Source organism: Mustela nivalis (assembly GCF_964662115.1).
Source record: "Mustela nivalis genome assembly, chromosome: 7".
Lineage (NCBI taxonomy): Eukaryota > Metazoa > Chordata > Mammalia > Carnivora > Mustelidae > Mustela > Mustela nivalis.
The window spans coordinates 103,524,764-103,539,911 of record NC_139026.1 but is presented as its reverse complement, the minus strand read 5'-3'; the positions used below and the strand labels follow the sequence as shown (position 1 = coordinate 103,539,911).

At 50.1% G+C, this 15,148-nt stretch overlaps 1 protein-coding gene across 1 annotated transcript; it reads right to left on the bottom strand.

Annotated features, from left to right (window-relative positions):
* Window positions 1–9,956: 9,956 nt before the first annotated feature.
* Window positions 9,957–13,945, bottom strand: RBP5 (retinol binding protein 5). The gene is made up of 4 exons (XM_082742833.1): window positions 13,702–13,945; window positions 13,244–13,422; window positions 10,862–10,963; window positions 9,957–10,433 (listed from the first exon to the last, which is right to left on the bottom strand). The coding sequence occupies exons 1-4, from the start codon at window positions 13,772–13,774 to the stop codon at window positions 10,380–10,382; spliced, it is 408 nt and encodes a 135-aa protein (XP_082598959.1). The 5' UTR covers window positions 13,775–13,945; the 3' UTR covers window positions 9,957–10,379.
* Between the last annotated feature and the right edge of the window lie 1,203 nt (window positions 13,946–15,148).

Genomic DNA, 15,148 nt, shown 5'->3' with positions numbered 1-15,148 from the left:
TCTGCCTGATACTCCCCCTGCTTGTGCTCGCTCTCTCTCTGACAAATAAATAAATACTATCTTAAACAACAACAACAAATGGTGCTGTGGACGATATTTAGAGGATGGGAGTGACTCGAACAAGAGTTGAGTCGGCCTGCAAGGTCCACTCTCCCCAAGTCTTCTCAAGTATGCAAGTTAGGGCCTCGATGCCCATAGGTTAGGGATATTTGGGCAGAGGATAAATCAGTCCCGAAGGAGTGTCAGCCACTTGTGCTGGCCCTCCAGTCTACCTTCCCTCCTCTGTCAGCCATCTGTCTACAGCATCAAGGGATCATGCTCTTCCCCAGCTTAAAACCTTTCAACGAATGCATCCTCTGATCCACAAGGTGAAGCCCAAGCTACTTGATCGTCGCGGCCCATTCTTCATTCGTAATTGGACTCTGCTTGCCTTATGCCCTGCGGTTCCCTCCTGTCATATGTGTTCCAGCCTCACTGGTGATCTTTCTCTTGCTAAACATTGCCTTGTATTTGCACCCATGACTCCTTGGCCAGTTCTGAGAGTTTTCCAGGTCCCAGAGACCAAAAGATAGAATAACACAGAGGCTAAAGTAGTCAGTTTCTAAGTCAGATCCACCTGGTTCAAATCCAGGCCCTGCCTCTTAGAAGCTTTGTGACCATGCCCAGCTTATGCAGTTTCTCTGTGCCTTGAAAAGTCCTCACCTGTAGAAGAAAGATGAAGACAATTGTACCCATTGGGGGGTTGTGAGGATTACATGAGCTAATAACCAAAATGTCTTTGGACAGTGTCTGGTATTTGGTAAACACTCGAAAAATATCTTACTTAGAAAGGCAGGATAGTAGCAAAATCGCTGGGTCAGTGGTTTTCAACCAGGAGAAATTTTGCTCCCCAGGGAACACTTGAAAATATCTAGAAGTTTTTGGCTTTCACAGCTGTGGGGGTGCTCCTGGCAGCTAGTGGACAGAGGCCAAAGACGCTGCTGAGTACTCTACAATGCGCAAGACAGCACCTCCACGGCAAAAAACTATCTGGCCCCAAATTTCATAGTGCTGAGGTTGAGAAGTTGTGGGTTAAGTGGTCAGGCTCCTCTAGAACCAATCTGTTTGGGTTCGAATCCTGACTCTGCCTTTGTTAGGCGACCTTTGGCAAATTAGCAAGAGACTCTGTGTTCCTTAATTTTTGTGATGGTTAATTTTGTGTGTCAACTTGCCCTGGTCAAGCGATGCCCGGAAAGCTAATTAAACATTGTTTCTTGGTGTATACATGAGGGTGTTTCCAGAACAGGTTAGCATTTCATTTGGTAGACTGAGTAAAGCAGGTGGGCCTCCCACTATGGGAGAGCATCATTCAACCCATGGAGAACCTGCCTGGAAAGAACAAAAAGCAGAAGAAGGGAGGATTAGCTGGGATGTTGGTCTTGTGCCCTTGGACTGGGATTTACGCCATCAGCTCCCCTTGTCCTCAGGTTTTCAGACTCAGACTACAAGTACACTGTCCACATTCCTGGGTTTCTATCTTGCAGCCAGCAGATCCTGAGACCTGCCTCGGCCTCCATAATTGTTTGAGCCAATACCTTATCCTAAATCTCTGGAGAATCCTGACAATACAATTTCCTTAGGTAAAGTAAGGATAACATTATGTCATAGGATTCTTGAGAGGAGTAAATGAGTCGAAGGGCCATCCGTTATTATTACTTCCCCCTCGTGGGTTCCCTCTTCTGGGAAGTCCTCCTGGAGTCAGGGTTAGATGACTTCCCTGGGCTTATCACACATTCTCACTCATCTTGATGTACCATAACTGCCTGTGCACGTGACTATCTTTCTTACAAGACCGTGAGCTCCTTGAGGGAGGGACTGCTCTATTGGTTTCAATATCCCCAGGACTGAGCATGATGCCTGGCGCCTGTGTCTGTAGGATAAGCTCATGGATGAGGTAGAGAAGAAGAAGATGGGCCAGGCATTGGAGTTTCCAAAGAAGGTGCCCAGGGAGGAAGAGAGCAGGGGGTAGATAGACAGGTCTAGGAGCTGAGGTTGGCGGTGGGGGCAGATGCTCCAAGAGAGAATGTCTGAGCCCCTTTCCTGTTTCCCTGATCTGGAGGGAGGGGGAGTGAAGTTTACCTGGAGGATAGCCCTGCCCCATTTACTGTTACTGTTAGGTGACTCTGCTCCTCATTGTTGGGTAGAGAAAGGAGGCCTATGAATACAAAGAGTCCTTGAGAGGGCTCAGCTGGTCCTCCCTGGGAGCCCACTACCCTCTCTGGTCTTCATTAAGTAATAGGGTTTTGGACCCTGGTAGTAGATCTGGACCTGATGTGCATTCTGTTTCTCTTCGGTGGCAGCAGAGATTACTGTACGGCAGGCTCAATGGCTGCCCATAAGCCAAGATTGTTGGGGAGAGCATGGCAGAACAGAGAGCCATTAAAATACCTTCTCTGGGGGCACCTGGGTGGCTCAGTGGGTTAAGCCGCTGCCTTAGGCTCGGGTCGTGATCTCGGGGTCCTGGGATCGAGTCCCGCATCGGGCTCTCTGCTCAGCAGGGAGCCTGCTTCCCTCTCTCTCTCTGCCTGCCTCTCCATCTACTTGTGATTTCTCTCTGTCAAATAAATACATAAAATCTTAAAAAAAAAACCCAAACCTTCTCTGGTGTCCCCCTCTTTCCAGCCATCAGATTTGGCTAAACCTGCTGGCCTCTGCAATAGCCCTTTCCCATCTGTGTTTCTCCATTTCAACCTCCCTCTTTTCAACAAAGAAATCTTTGGCTCCGGTATTGCCAGGCTGGCCTTGGAGGGCTAGGGAGGACCCCAAAGATTCCTTACTCTGCAAAGGATGGCTGGCCACCCAGGTGTGTCTCTCTGCCTTGTATGTCTGGACACCACCTTCTGCTCATTGCTGCTGGTTCTCAGGACCCTGATGCTCTGTCAATGCAGAATTTGTCAATTAGCTTCCCACCAGCAAAGATCTGATGCTATCTGAGATATTCTCCTGCCCCTGGATGTACAGTCTCTCTAATGCTGTGAGGCTTATTGAGTTGTATTCTGCTGCATTTGTCCTATTAAAGCCACAAGGTAAGTTTACACATATGTGAAAGTGGGGGGCATTATCTAAAGATGTTGGACATTCTTTTTAACAATTACCTAGGGAAAAGGTGGATTCTCAGAAAGTATTCCGGCAGGTGGACCTTAGAGAGGAAAGAAAGGAGGCACCTGCCTACCTCTGAACTTCATTTTCTTTAGACTTCTAGGGGGGCAGACACTGAAATGTGGGTTCCTGGCACTGAAGACTCAGGTGGTGTGTGGGCCTAGGGCTGGGATGGAAGGGCCTAGGACACTGAGTGTAGAGTCAGACCTTTTTGTGGCTGGACAGGTTTTTACTGCCCTAACTTACTTGCCCATGTCCTTTAGCCAACCTGGCAAATATTGAGAATATGGTGCTGGAAAGAGGGTCATTTGTGATGAGATTCAAAGCTGAGAGGAGATGTGTTAGTTACCTGTTGCTGTATAATCAGTCACTCATACATTTAGCAAGTTAGAACAGCAAACATGTATTATTTTACATAGTTTCTGAAGGTCAGAAATCCAGAAGCAGCTTCGATGAGTAACGTTGGCCGAGTCTCTCACAAGGCTTTAGTTGAGGTGCTGGCCAGGGCTGCACTCATCTGAAGGCGTGACTGGGGCTGGAGGTTCTGCTTCCACAATGGTTCCCTCCCATGATTGTGAGCAGGTCACTCCCATGCCCCAATGCAGTGTAGGAGGAGAATCCACAAGAATGGGAATGCCAGGAAGCAGGGATCATTGGGGGCCATCTTGGAGATTGGTCGGGTATCATAGAAATAGACATATTATTTTAGTACAATAAATGCTGAAGACCAGTTACTAGGATGTTATTTTTGCTACATATGGTTATTTTCAGATGCCTTAACCTGAAGCCAGAGTGCCGTTGGGGGCTCTGACCCTCTCATTCACCTTAAGACCTGAAGGGCTCCTTCACTCATCCCCACCAAGTAGCAGGACCATACAGATCAAAGTACGACCTACAGAAGACCAAACACCAACGAGGTGAGGCTTTGGGAAGATAGCAAAGAGTCAAAAAGGACCAAGAAGCTGTTGAGGAGGAGAAAGGAAGAGAAGCAAGGAGAAGCCCTGAATAGAATGCTTTTTCCAACCTAAGGGACAGTAACCGTAGCATGAGTCTTAAGAATCTAGGACAATGATCCCACATCAACACATTGTCTAAAGGGACAAGTTCAGAGACTAGAGATTCCAGTTCCAAATCTCCCATGTCCCATGGACTTTGTGTGGACTTTCAAGCCTGAAATAAAGTCCTTTAGTAAAGAACTCTTTAAGCATACTGTGTGTGTGCTTTGCTTGTTAATAGCAAGGCCATTCTGCTGTCTTCTGCACCATCCCTTCCATCCACAATGAGTTGATGGGTGAGGCTGAATTTGGACCTCAGATAATTAACTCCTATATTACTCTCTGTTCTATTTCTTTTTTGTTTTCTCCAAGACTTTCCTAAACTCTTATTTTACATGGTTCACTTTTGTCCCATCTGTGCTACTCAGTAAGAACTGAGTGGTGAAGAAGCAGAACAGGGTGGTGAGTGGCAGCCGAGGTGGGGTGGGAGGCACCTCGAAGAGAGTGCTCTGTGGTCTAGCTGTTCCTTCCCATGTTGGGATTCTTTCTCCCGCGGGGGCCTTGCGGGATAGACTTCAGTTACATGAAGGATGACAATTTCCCGACTGCTGGGTCAAGGGCAGGGAGCAAAGCTTTTCTAAAAACAGTGGGGAAAGAGAAAGGAAGCCAAGGGGAGGCTGTGGGTGTGGAAGTCAAGATAGTAGATCAGTCATAGAACATCGAGGCTGAACAGAACGAGTTCTGTGGCACAGAGAAATGAAATAATTTGCCAGAGATCACACAGCGAGGTGGCAATAAATGACTCCTCAAGTAGGGCTTTTAGCTCTGCCTCGCCTGTCTGCTTAGGTCAATGAATACCCACGGCTATTGTTAAGTGCATGAAGGAAAGAGAAGAGCAGGGGCTGGCTCTCAGCAGTCTTGTAGAACAGGGGATGAAAAGGCCCACACGGGCAATAAACACACCTCTCCCCACACACTGTCCTCTGCGGGAGAGACATTGTGAAACAGACTCAGGAGGGATGTGCACATTTGGTGGAAGGAAGACTGCCATTAATGCTGCCAGGACACTCCTCCTCCTGGCTCATCTGACGGTCAGTAGGGCTGCGGAAGTCCTACTGAGGCTTGAATGGAGCGGTTGCTGGGGCTTCAGCAGTGCTCCAGGAGGGCCTGAGATGTTCTGCAGGGGACCTGGGGCAGGTGGGCGGAGGCCTCTCAGGCCATGAGAAAAAGCCCCAGGGCAGAGGTCAAGGTGCTGGCTGGTTTTAGCATCCATAGGCAAGAAGAGTGAAGACCGGGGTGGGGGGGCTCAAGGGAAAGCGGCCGCACCTGCAGCTGGCCACCGGAGGCTTCTGGAAGCCTAGTGGGCAGAAGGAGAAGTAGCCGTCCAGATTCCAGCACTGGAATGGCCCAGTCTGGGATGGCCCATTTGTCCTCATGGGGAGGAGGGGGACACAGGACAGAGGGAGAGGTTCTGGTTCTGGAACCCTGGAGTAGACCTGTGTTTTATCTGCCTGAATAGCCAAGGGGAAGGTGATACTATCTCTAAATCTTTGGTATCACTGAACACTTCGGTATAAATATAAGCCACTCTGTGAACTCAGAGGCACTAGCGGTGACGCCTTTTCCTTTGCTTCCAGTTAAAGAGAATTTCAATCAGCAAGAGAAGAGGTAAGAGATAACAAAACTAATAATAGCCAAGATTCATCAGTTCTTTCTCTATTCCAGGCATTATGCTGATTGATTTTACATGGAATCATCACAAAATTCCTCGGAGGAAGGAAATGCTCCTGGAATTGCTTTGTGTGACCAGCAAAGGTGTCCTTTTTACTGCAGTGGCTTATTTGGTGCTTGGATAAGCTCACACAGCTAGTAAGATGGGGCAGTTTGACACCAGAGCCTACTCCCATGGCCACTGCGTAATACTCCTCCCCAGTTTTTGGGTGTGATTTGAGGTTGACCTAGAACTTCTGAGGCAAGTGATTTACCCACAAACTCAATGGCCTGGCTAGGCTGCTGACCCTCTCTGTTTGGGCACTGGCCATAGGGGACAGAAAGGAGGCTCCCAGGGCTGCCCCTTTCTGCAGGGGCCAGAACAAAAGGGAGGGCAGAGGGAAGTGAAATGTGGGACTGGGTAGGTGGAGGAAGGCAGGAGGTCTACCCCCAGTTAGGTGGTAGGCCAGGAAGTCCTGGAGAGAACAGTGGTCTCCTTGTTCTTCCCGGAAGGTCAGCTCCATCTCATGCAGAGGCCAATTAGAATTCAGATGCCTTTGGAATCTAAATGGCCTCTGGTGAGGGTGGGTGTATAGTGTGGAGCGTAGGTACCCACAGAGCTGGCCCAGAGCCATCCTGTTGGCTGAGGTCTAGAGGAGGAGGGGGAGGGCCTGATGGGTACTGTTTCTGGCCCCTGGTCGGGCAGGGTCACTGCTTGCATGTGTGGCCTCAGTGGCTTCGGCTTGCTCCTTCCTTCCTTCCTTTCTTCCTTCATCCCTTTCTCCCTCTCTCATCCCTCCACCTCTTTCTCTTTCCTTCCTCTCCTCCTCCCTCCCTCCCTTCCTTCCCTTGACGCAAACCCAGGTCAGCCTTTCAGAGTCCTTCACAGAGCTCCCTGATTTGACCACCGAGTCCCTTTCACACACCCTGCTATATCTGCAAGGTCTTCCCCATCCTCACCTGTCCATAATCATGGGTCTAGCACTAGGATGACTCCAGATCAGTCTCTGGGGGCCCTGATGGCATGGGTCCTGCTGTGGTTGAGGGGCTTATCGCCCAGGAAAGTCAGGGGAGACATCCCAGAGAGCTGAGTGGTGGTGTTAGAGGTGGTTCCCAGACTGGGTAGGAGCAGCACACTCCAGAAGAGGAAGAGCCCATGGCAGGGAGAGGCAGGAGGGAAGGAGCAGACCATCCTTAGCTATATTGGGAACTTCTGGCCTCATAGTAGCCTTTGGGTATGTGAATCTAGACCAGATGTTGTTCCTGCCTTGTAGGGAATAACATTTGTGTTGAGGAAAGGGGTCAATATGGCCAGGCCTCTGCTTTTTTGGGATCCCAAGATTTGCAGTGGCTTCTGAGGGTCCCCTGCTGCCAGTAAGGGGTCCAACCGTGTTATAGGTTGTTATAGGTTGGAGCTCCTGGCTGGGATGGCCTTTGTGCTTTAGAGTTGAGGAAGGTCCTCTTTTGCCCGAGTTTTCTTTTCAACATGCAGGTCTGAGCATGTGGGGTGGGGGGTCACATGGGAGATCGTGGCTCAAGGGGGGAGGAGCAGTGGGGAGGGGTACTTGGCTAGACTTTGCTGCTCCTGCCTACTTTCTGGTCTCCTACCAGAATATGGAGCCCGAGGCCTTGGGAAGCATGTGGTTCTCTGCTTCAGCAGGCATACACCTGCTCTTGGTGCTTCCACCGTTGGTCACTTTCTTCTGGGAAGAGGGATCTGTAGCGACGTAAGGAATCGAGCGAGACCAAAGGATCATCTGAAGTTCAGGCCAGAAGTCTGTAAGCATATGGTGCTATCTGGGCCTGAGGAAGAGGGAGTGGGGTAGGTGCCTGGTGCGGGGCTGGCTTAGAAGGGTGCCATTATTCCCTCCCATGTGGAAATAAACATTTTGGATCGCTGACCATCTCCCTGGGGGCTAGGACACTGGTCAACAAAGTAGTCACAGTTGGTCCTGGATCTGTAGTGTGGGGTGCTCCAGGACAGGTTGGTGCCGGGGAGGGCTATTTCCCTCCCTTCTTTCCCGGCTGGTGTCCTAGTAATTATCTCTTCCACCTGAGGACAGATGGAGAAGGCTGATTGGAATGAGGGGTTGGGGTTTTGTCAGGGTGAGTACGTGGGTTGGGAATTGGTGGTGGTGATATGGGGTGTGTGTGTGTGTGTGTGTGTGTGTTGGTGGGAAATGGAATATTCAAGAAGGTGGCCAGAGGGAGGATTAAACTTGGGGTTTCTATGTGGTCCATATACACGAGGGAGTATTATGCCTCCATCAGAAAGGATGAATACCCTACTTTTGTAGCAACATGGACGGGACTGGAAGAGATTATGCTGAGTGAAATAAGTCAAGCAGAGAGAGTCAATTATCATATGGTTTCACTTATTTGTGGAGCATAGCAAATAGCATGGAGGACAAGGGGAGATGGAGAGAAGGGAGTTGGGGGAATTTGGAAGGGGAGGTGAATCATGAGAGACTATGGACTCTGAAAAACAATCTGAGGGTTTTGAAGGGGCTGGGGGTGGGAGGTCGGGGTACCAGGTGGTGGGTATTATAGAGGGCACGGATTGCATGGAGCACTGGGTGTGGTGAAAAAATAATGAATACTGTTATGCTGAAAATAAATAAATTAATAATAATAATAATAAAAGAAGATGAGCAGAAAAAAAAAATAAACCCAACAGTTGGGGTTTCTTTGACTCCCACTGCGGTCATCAGCGCCCCGCTGCGGCCCACAGGGGAAACAGCAGCGCGGGCTTACCGGTCCCTGCAGGTCCTTGCTCCCACCCACCCCCTTGGTGATGTTTCTGAAGCTGCCAATTCTCCTCTAATTGCTTGTCCTCCTTTGGGGGATCTCCAGGCTTCTTGTTGGACCCTGGCTCCTGAGGAGGTAAGGTCAAGTGAAGGATGTGGATTTGCAGTGTGGATGGCTTGATGCTTATGTCACGGGAGATTTGAAAGGGTTTAGATCGGACCTGACAGTCACCATGAGGGCCTCCAAGCTTCCGAGTCAGGTCCTCTGGCAAGACTGCAGCAAGGAGCGCTGGGCCAACATGAAGGGCACAGAGCACAGTCCTGTGGGGAGAGGCTTGAACCCGCACCCTGAACTCAGAGGGGCGAGGACAAAGCATTGCCCTCGTGACTTAGGCAATGGGTAACTATACATGGAGCATCTTCCTTTGGCTTCACTGTGCCTTGGAAAAGGGACAAGGTAGGACCCAGCAGTCTCCAGAGCTCCTGCTGGATGGCTCTGTCCAGAGGAGGGCTCTCTACTCCCCACTCCACTGGGAACATCTGCTGAGAGACTGGCAGGGAATGAGCTATTCAGCTCCACTCTGATTTCTTTTCTTTTCCTTTTCCAAACTCATTTCAGGACGTCTAGTAAGATCAGTGTTTTCCAAACTAGTGATTTTCTTGAACATGTAGGGGTTTAACCATTGCAGGAAGAGGGGCGGGGGTGATCATGTAATAAGCACAGGCCAGGGACTTTCCAGCAATCCCTACCTCCCACACAGTCAGGCTCTGACCCCATCCCGCACTGAGCCCTCTTCTCCCTGACTCTTGCCCCACAGGACTTTTATTCTGAAAGGACCAATGCCCCTGGAGGTGGGGAGGTGTCCAAAGGCTCTGACCCAGAACAGGCCCTGCCCTTTGGGCTCTTTTCCAGGGTATTCTGGGACCCTTAGGGAGGGGCCTTGCTCTTCTCCCTTCTCCCTCTTATCCTCGGTTCCAGCCTTGCTGCCCTTCAAGCATAGGGTCCCTATAACCAGGCATGTCCTTCTTCTCCCTGCTTTTGCCTTTATACCCCCATGTCCCTCACCTTCCTAGCCTTGGCCTTGTGTTTTTCATCTGTCTCTCCTTTCAATCTTTTCTAGCCTTCTTGCTGCCTATCCTTCCCAAGGCAGATACGGAAGCCCGGTCACTGTTCAGAAGCTTCATAACCTCCTCCAGCACTAGACAAAGGTCTCGCCCTGTCCCATCCTACTTCCTCAAAATGTAGCATGGAAATACGAGATAGCCAGGTCTGTTGAACTCTGTGTGGGTGAGGGCTTGCCTTGGGCCTGGTTCTGCTGAGCACATGCGGCTTTCTGGAGAATAAGGACAGGAAACACACAAGAGATTCTACCAGTAGTTCCTGTTTAAATTCTTGAACCCCGGTCAGTTTTCCAAAAGTTCTACCAGGACTGAATTCTCACTTGTCCCCAAATGCTCCAAGCTCAGTTCTTTCTTAGATGGAAGATAAGGGACCACATGAACTAAAGACAGTTGAGATCCTTGTTCTCGAGGGGTGTTCCCCCTTTGCCTGGTTCTTTCATCCAGGAGGCTACACCAGGAATTGGATCTGAGGCCATAGTTGGGCAATGGAGTGTGAGGAAAAGGACTTTGGCCCCGGGGGCTGCAAGTTATAGATTAACATGGGGAGGGGGGAGGAGGGACCCAAGGAAGGGACTGCTGACCTGGGATACTTTGGGCTTCAAGGGGTATGAGCAAGAGGAGTCTGGGGACCAGTGCAGTCTGGAGGGGCACCTCAGTGCCTCTCTGGCTACTTGACCTTCTTGAAGACCTGCTCGCACACTGCATCCCTTGCAGTCAGCTCCTGGGGACAGAGTGGGAATAATGAGAGAGAGAAAGAAGGTTCTTCCCAGCCGGAGTTCCTTTCTCAAGGTCCTTGAGCTCTGCTTAGTCCTTCAGGATACAACAGCTAGAGCATTTGATATATGGGGAATTGTATCATTGTCCCACTCCTTCAACTTTTCACCCTAGAGGAAGGAAGGGAGCTGGGTCATGGAATGTGAAACGGCTAGTCTCCATCTCTAGTCACAATTTATGGACATTCATCTGACTTGCAGCCAAGGCCCACCTGGCCCCTGGATTTCCTCCTCTCTACTCTTCCCAGGGCTTTGTTTTTCCTTTCTTGGTTGCCCTCCTTGAAGGGGGGTAGGGAGTAGAGTGAGGGACTGATTTGATTTGGGCAAGGGGATGTGTCCTAGGTGGAACCCCCTTCCCGGCCCTTACCCAGCTTACCAGATACAACTTCTCTCCCTCCAGCCAGTGTCTCCAGCCTCGGTTGGGGACCTCCCCTTTCTGCACACATACCAACTGCTCCTCCTCCCAGGTTACAATGGTCTATAGGGAAAGCAGGAATAAGGGAAGATTTGGGGGCTGAACACCCAAATGCATCCAATTCACTCTGGCTGGGCTGCCCTCTTCACACCACAGCTGATACTGTCTAGCTCCAGCCCCTTCATTCTGAATAAGATGGCTGCTCTGATTCAGCAGTTCAGATTCAGATTCCCCACCCCCCAAAGGGCACAGAAGGGGGCCCACAGTTTGTCTACAGTGACTGTTAGGGCAGATACTGCTAAGTATCCTGGAGCAGGATAACCAGGGGTAAAACTTGGGGGCAGGGGCATGGAGGGTGATGAAGAACAAAGACCTTGTCCTTTGGATACTTCCAGCTGGACTAGAGGGTCTTTCAGGAAAGAAGAGGATTGGTTGGGAGTCCCATCAGGGAATCTCTCCTCTTTGTCAATTTCTTTCTTTCTTTCTTTCTTTTTTAAGATTTTATTTATTTATTTATTTGACAGACAGAGATCACAAGTAGGCAGAGAGGCAGGCAGAGAGAGAGAGGGAAGCAGGGTCCCCGCTGAGCAGAGAGCCCAATGTGGGGCTCGATCCCAGGACCCTGAGATCATGACCTGAGCCGAAGGCAGAGGCTTAACCCCTGAGCCACCCAGGTGCCCCTTCTTTCTCAATTTCAAGGATAGTTGAAGTGTCCCTGAGAGTAAAAGATCATCACCCACCCACCCCCGAATCAGAGTGGGGTAAGCCTGGGCATTCCAACCAGTATTTATCAAACCCTCCCATAGGATATGCCCTGCTAACCAAGGAGCTCTGAATCTTGGTCAGACAGAGCAGGAAACAGGTACCTGTGATGCCATGCAAGGGTTGGGGATGGGAGTGGGGAGGCAAGAGCTGAGTCTTCACGGAAGTGAGGAGTTAGTTAGATTGGAGATACTGGGCAATTCCTAGCAAGGGAAGGAGTAGCACGGAGGTAAGAAAGAAGGGCACATGGTTATAAGCGGCTCTGAACTAGAGTGTTTGTGGGAAAGACCCTTGTATGCCACGGACCTCATTTGGAATGTAAAGGATTGTCTCTGAGAGGGTTTCATTCATGATCACTTTTACATCTTCAGTAAATCCTTGTGGCTATAGTATGCAGAGTGGGTTAGAGAAAGATTAAGTCTGAGGGGTCAGATTCAGGCACCAGACGAGAAATGAGGGCTTGACTAAAAGTGGCACTAGAGAAAGACTAGGAAGAATCAACAATGTTTAGTGGAAATACAATGGGCCATGAACACAAGGTCCATTAGAAAATGCAAGATCCCTAGTGGCTGTGTTAGAAAAGGAAGAAGAAACAAGTGAAATTAATTTTAATAATACATTTTATTTAATATGGAATATCTAAAATATTATCTTTCCAGCATGAGATTAAAATAAAAATTACTGAGATGTTTTACATTTTTTGATATTGTCTCAAAAACCCATTATGCATTTTATGCTTATAACACACTATCTAAGTTTGGATTAGTTGCATTTCAAGCGTTCAAAGGCCGTATATGGCTAGTAGCAACTATACTGGACAGTGAAGAGAAGTTATAAAGACTTCCTGACCAACTAGATGGTGTGTGTGTGTGTGTGTGTGTGTGTGTGTGTGTGTGGTTGTTGGGGTGGAGGGGTAAGGGGACAGTCCTGTGACTCCCAGGTCTGTGGTCTGGCTGGTTATTGCCATTAATGAAGACAATAAATATACAAGCAGGAACAGTTTGGGTAGGAAGATAATAAATTTGGCTTTGAGCTTGGGGCATGCAGATGGAAACATATAGGCAGATGAAAACTTCATGGAGCTCAGGAGGCAGCTCTGGCTGGAGAATCCATGTCAAGGACAGTTTATAGCTGGTGGCAGGAAGCATGGGTATAGATGATTTAGCCCATGCTTTGGTGCACAGACAAAAGAGAGAAAGTCAAGAACAAAACACTGGGGGAACCCCAGTTAAAGGGATTCATAGGAGAGCTAGGGTCTGCAAAGGAGACCAAAAGGAAGGCATAAGAAGCAGAAAGAAATAGAGGAAAGGGGACTCATAGAAGCTAAGAAAATAGAGACTCCGCAGTGACCAACAGGGTCACAGGCTAGAGGGTGAGCTATTTCTTCTTTGGGTTGGGGTGACTTGACCTCTTCGTCCTTTTGGCTGGCAATGAGCGCTTGGGGGACTGTTACCTTGGGGACTCTGCAGGCTGCTGTAGCGGTCCCTCTCTCTGGCTCGGGTGGGGGGAAAAGGCATTTTGTTTTGCCCCGGATTGTTAAGAGCCACCCGCGTGCCCTCCCCCAAGCCTGAGGAGAAGTACCTGGCATTTTCGTCCATCCACGATCCTTAGATCCTCCTCAAACTCAACTCCCACCTCGAATTCCAGAATGTAGTTGTGGAACGTGCTGAGGGTCTTCACTATCATGTGGTTGCCCTGGTGGTCAATTTCCTTGTCTGGCTTGAGCAGCAGGGCTATCTTCCGCAGAGCCATGCCGATGTCTGTGGGGGCTGTCTTTTAGTGGGCTCCACAAGCCGCCCGGGGGGCTCCCCCAACGGCAGCAGCACCATGGGGCTGTGGGCCACCCCTGAGCTGGATCTGGGACCGTAGACTGACTCTTAACAATGTCCTGGCTAGAAATGGATCCCAAGTCTGGTGCTACCACCTGAATCCTTCCATAGCATCCAACCCCAGCACCCCCTCTTCTCCATGGGACAGAGAGGCAGGGAGGGAAAGGGGAAAAGGGGAGGGAAAGGGGTATGGGAGGGTGAGGCCATTACTTAGGGCTTGGAGGTAGTCTTCCATGTTCTTCTGGGAGACAAAGCGGTAGTAGCCGGTGAGGTTGGGAGGCATTGTCTGGGCTGCCCAAGTTGGAGATGGAGCTTTCCAGAGACTAGAGCCAGCAGGGTGCGGAGGGAATGGGTGTTGTCTGGCAGGTGAGGCTGAGAGAGTCCAGGCTAGCCTAAACACACACACACACACACAGAGAGAGAGAGAGAGAGAGAGAGAGAGAGAGAGAGAGAGAGAAGGTCTATGCTTACCAGGGTTTTTATAGGGCTGGATCCTGCTGCAATAAGAGTTCCTACCAGACTTCCTCCCTCCTCCCATATTGAGTTTGGGGCTGGTGCCTGGAGCCTGAGGGAGGGGTAGGAACTTGGCCACTTGGTGCTGACCTTGACTTTTCCTGAGGAAGGAACCTGGAGCAGAATCTGGGGCTGTCAGTCATCCAAGACCTGACCCTTTTTGAAGGTCGGTTTTGGCTTCCAGCCCATTTTCAGCAGGCTTGGGCAATGTCCCTCAGCTCTGAGGTCTGGTCTTGCTGTGTGGAGCAGGGGCTTCCGGGCTCTTCCAGGGATGAGTTCTAACAATATCCTGAGATCCCAAGACTGAGTCAGGATCCCGAAAGGTATCAGGGGGAAGAAGTGGAAAAAGATGGGGGATAGTCAGCTGGCCCGGAGCCACGGTGAAGGAAATGCTAGAGGGCTGCCTCACACAACTCCCTCAGACAGCTTTCCTGAGCTGGGGCTGCAGCTCTGGCATTCCAAACTCTTTGTCCTGAGGGCCATTAGGAAGGAGGCAGAGCAACTGCTTTTCCCAAGCACAGAAGGGCTTGCCAGCATGACAAGGTGTTGAGTTCAAAGTCTGGAGTAGAAAGTGAGAAAGTGAGAGAGTTTTGTTGGCTATTCTGGAAAATTTTGGCTTGGACCCAGGATTTCCCTCTCCCTCTGAAGTTAACGATGGTACCATCACCTCCAGTCCCCAGTCTTTGGACAGCCCATGCTTACCAGATGCATTACCACGGTGGGGGCTGCCTAAATTCTTGTGTACCTTCCCTTCATCCCCCACCCCAAGCCCCTTCCCTCTCTCTCTCTCTCAAACATACCAACTTCCCTGGCTTCAGAATCAGCTGGGTTGGTTCATCATAGTATAAGATGGGAAATTCCGGGAGAGGGAGGCAGGGAGCCTAGGCAGTGGAAAAAATCCCATCTAGGAGTGAATCGTCTGGACAGGTGTGTGTGTGTGTGTGTGTGTGTGTGTGTGTTGTGTGTGTGTGTACACACAAATCTCTCACTCTTCCTCCAGTCCCAGAACACTTTCCACCTCCCTGCTGACCATCCCATGGCTTTCTGGGGCTGGGAACGGAAATGCTAGGATCTCTTGGGTTCAGGCTGTGGGTGTTGCTTCTAGGCTCCCAGGAGGCACGCAGCAGGGACCTGCTGATGGGCT

Excerpts from the sequence above, each read along its gene's own strand:
- RBP5 (XM_082742833.1), bottom strand. The coding sequence starts at position 13,774 with ATGCCTCCCAACCTCACCGGCTACTACCGCTTTGTCTCCCAGAAGAAC. Across the intron at positions 13,423-13,701 it reads AGACTACCTCCAAGCCCTAA|ACATCGGCATGGCTCTGCGG; the intron begins GTAATGGCCTCA and ends CAGCCCCCACAG. Across the intron at positions 10,964-13,243 it reads TGGATGGACGAAAATGCCAG|ACCATTGTAACCTGGGAGGA; the intron begins GTACTTCTCCTC and ends CTTTCCCTATAG.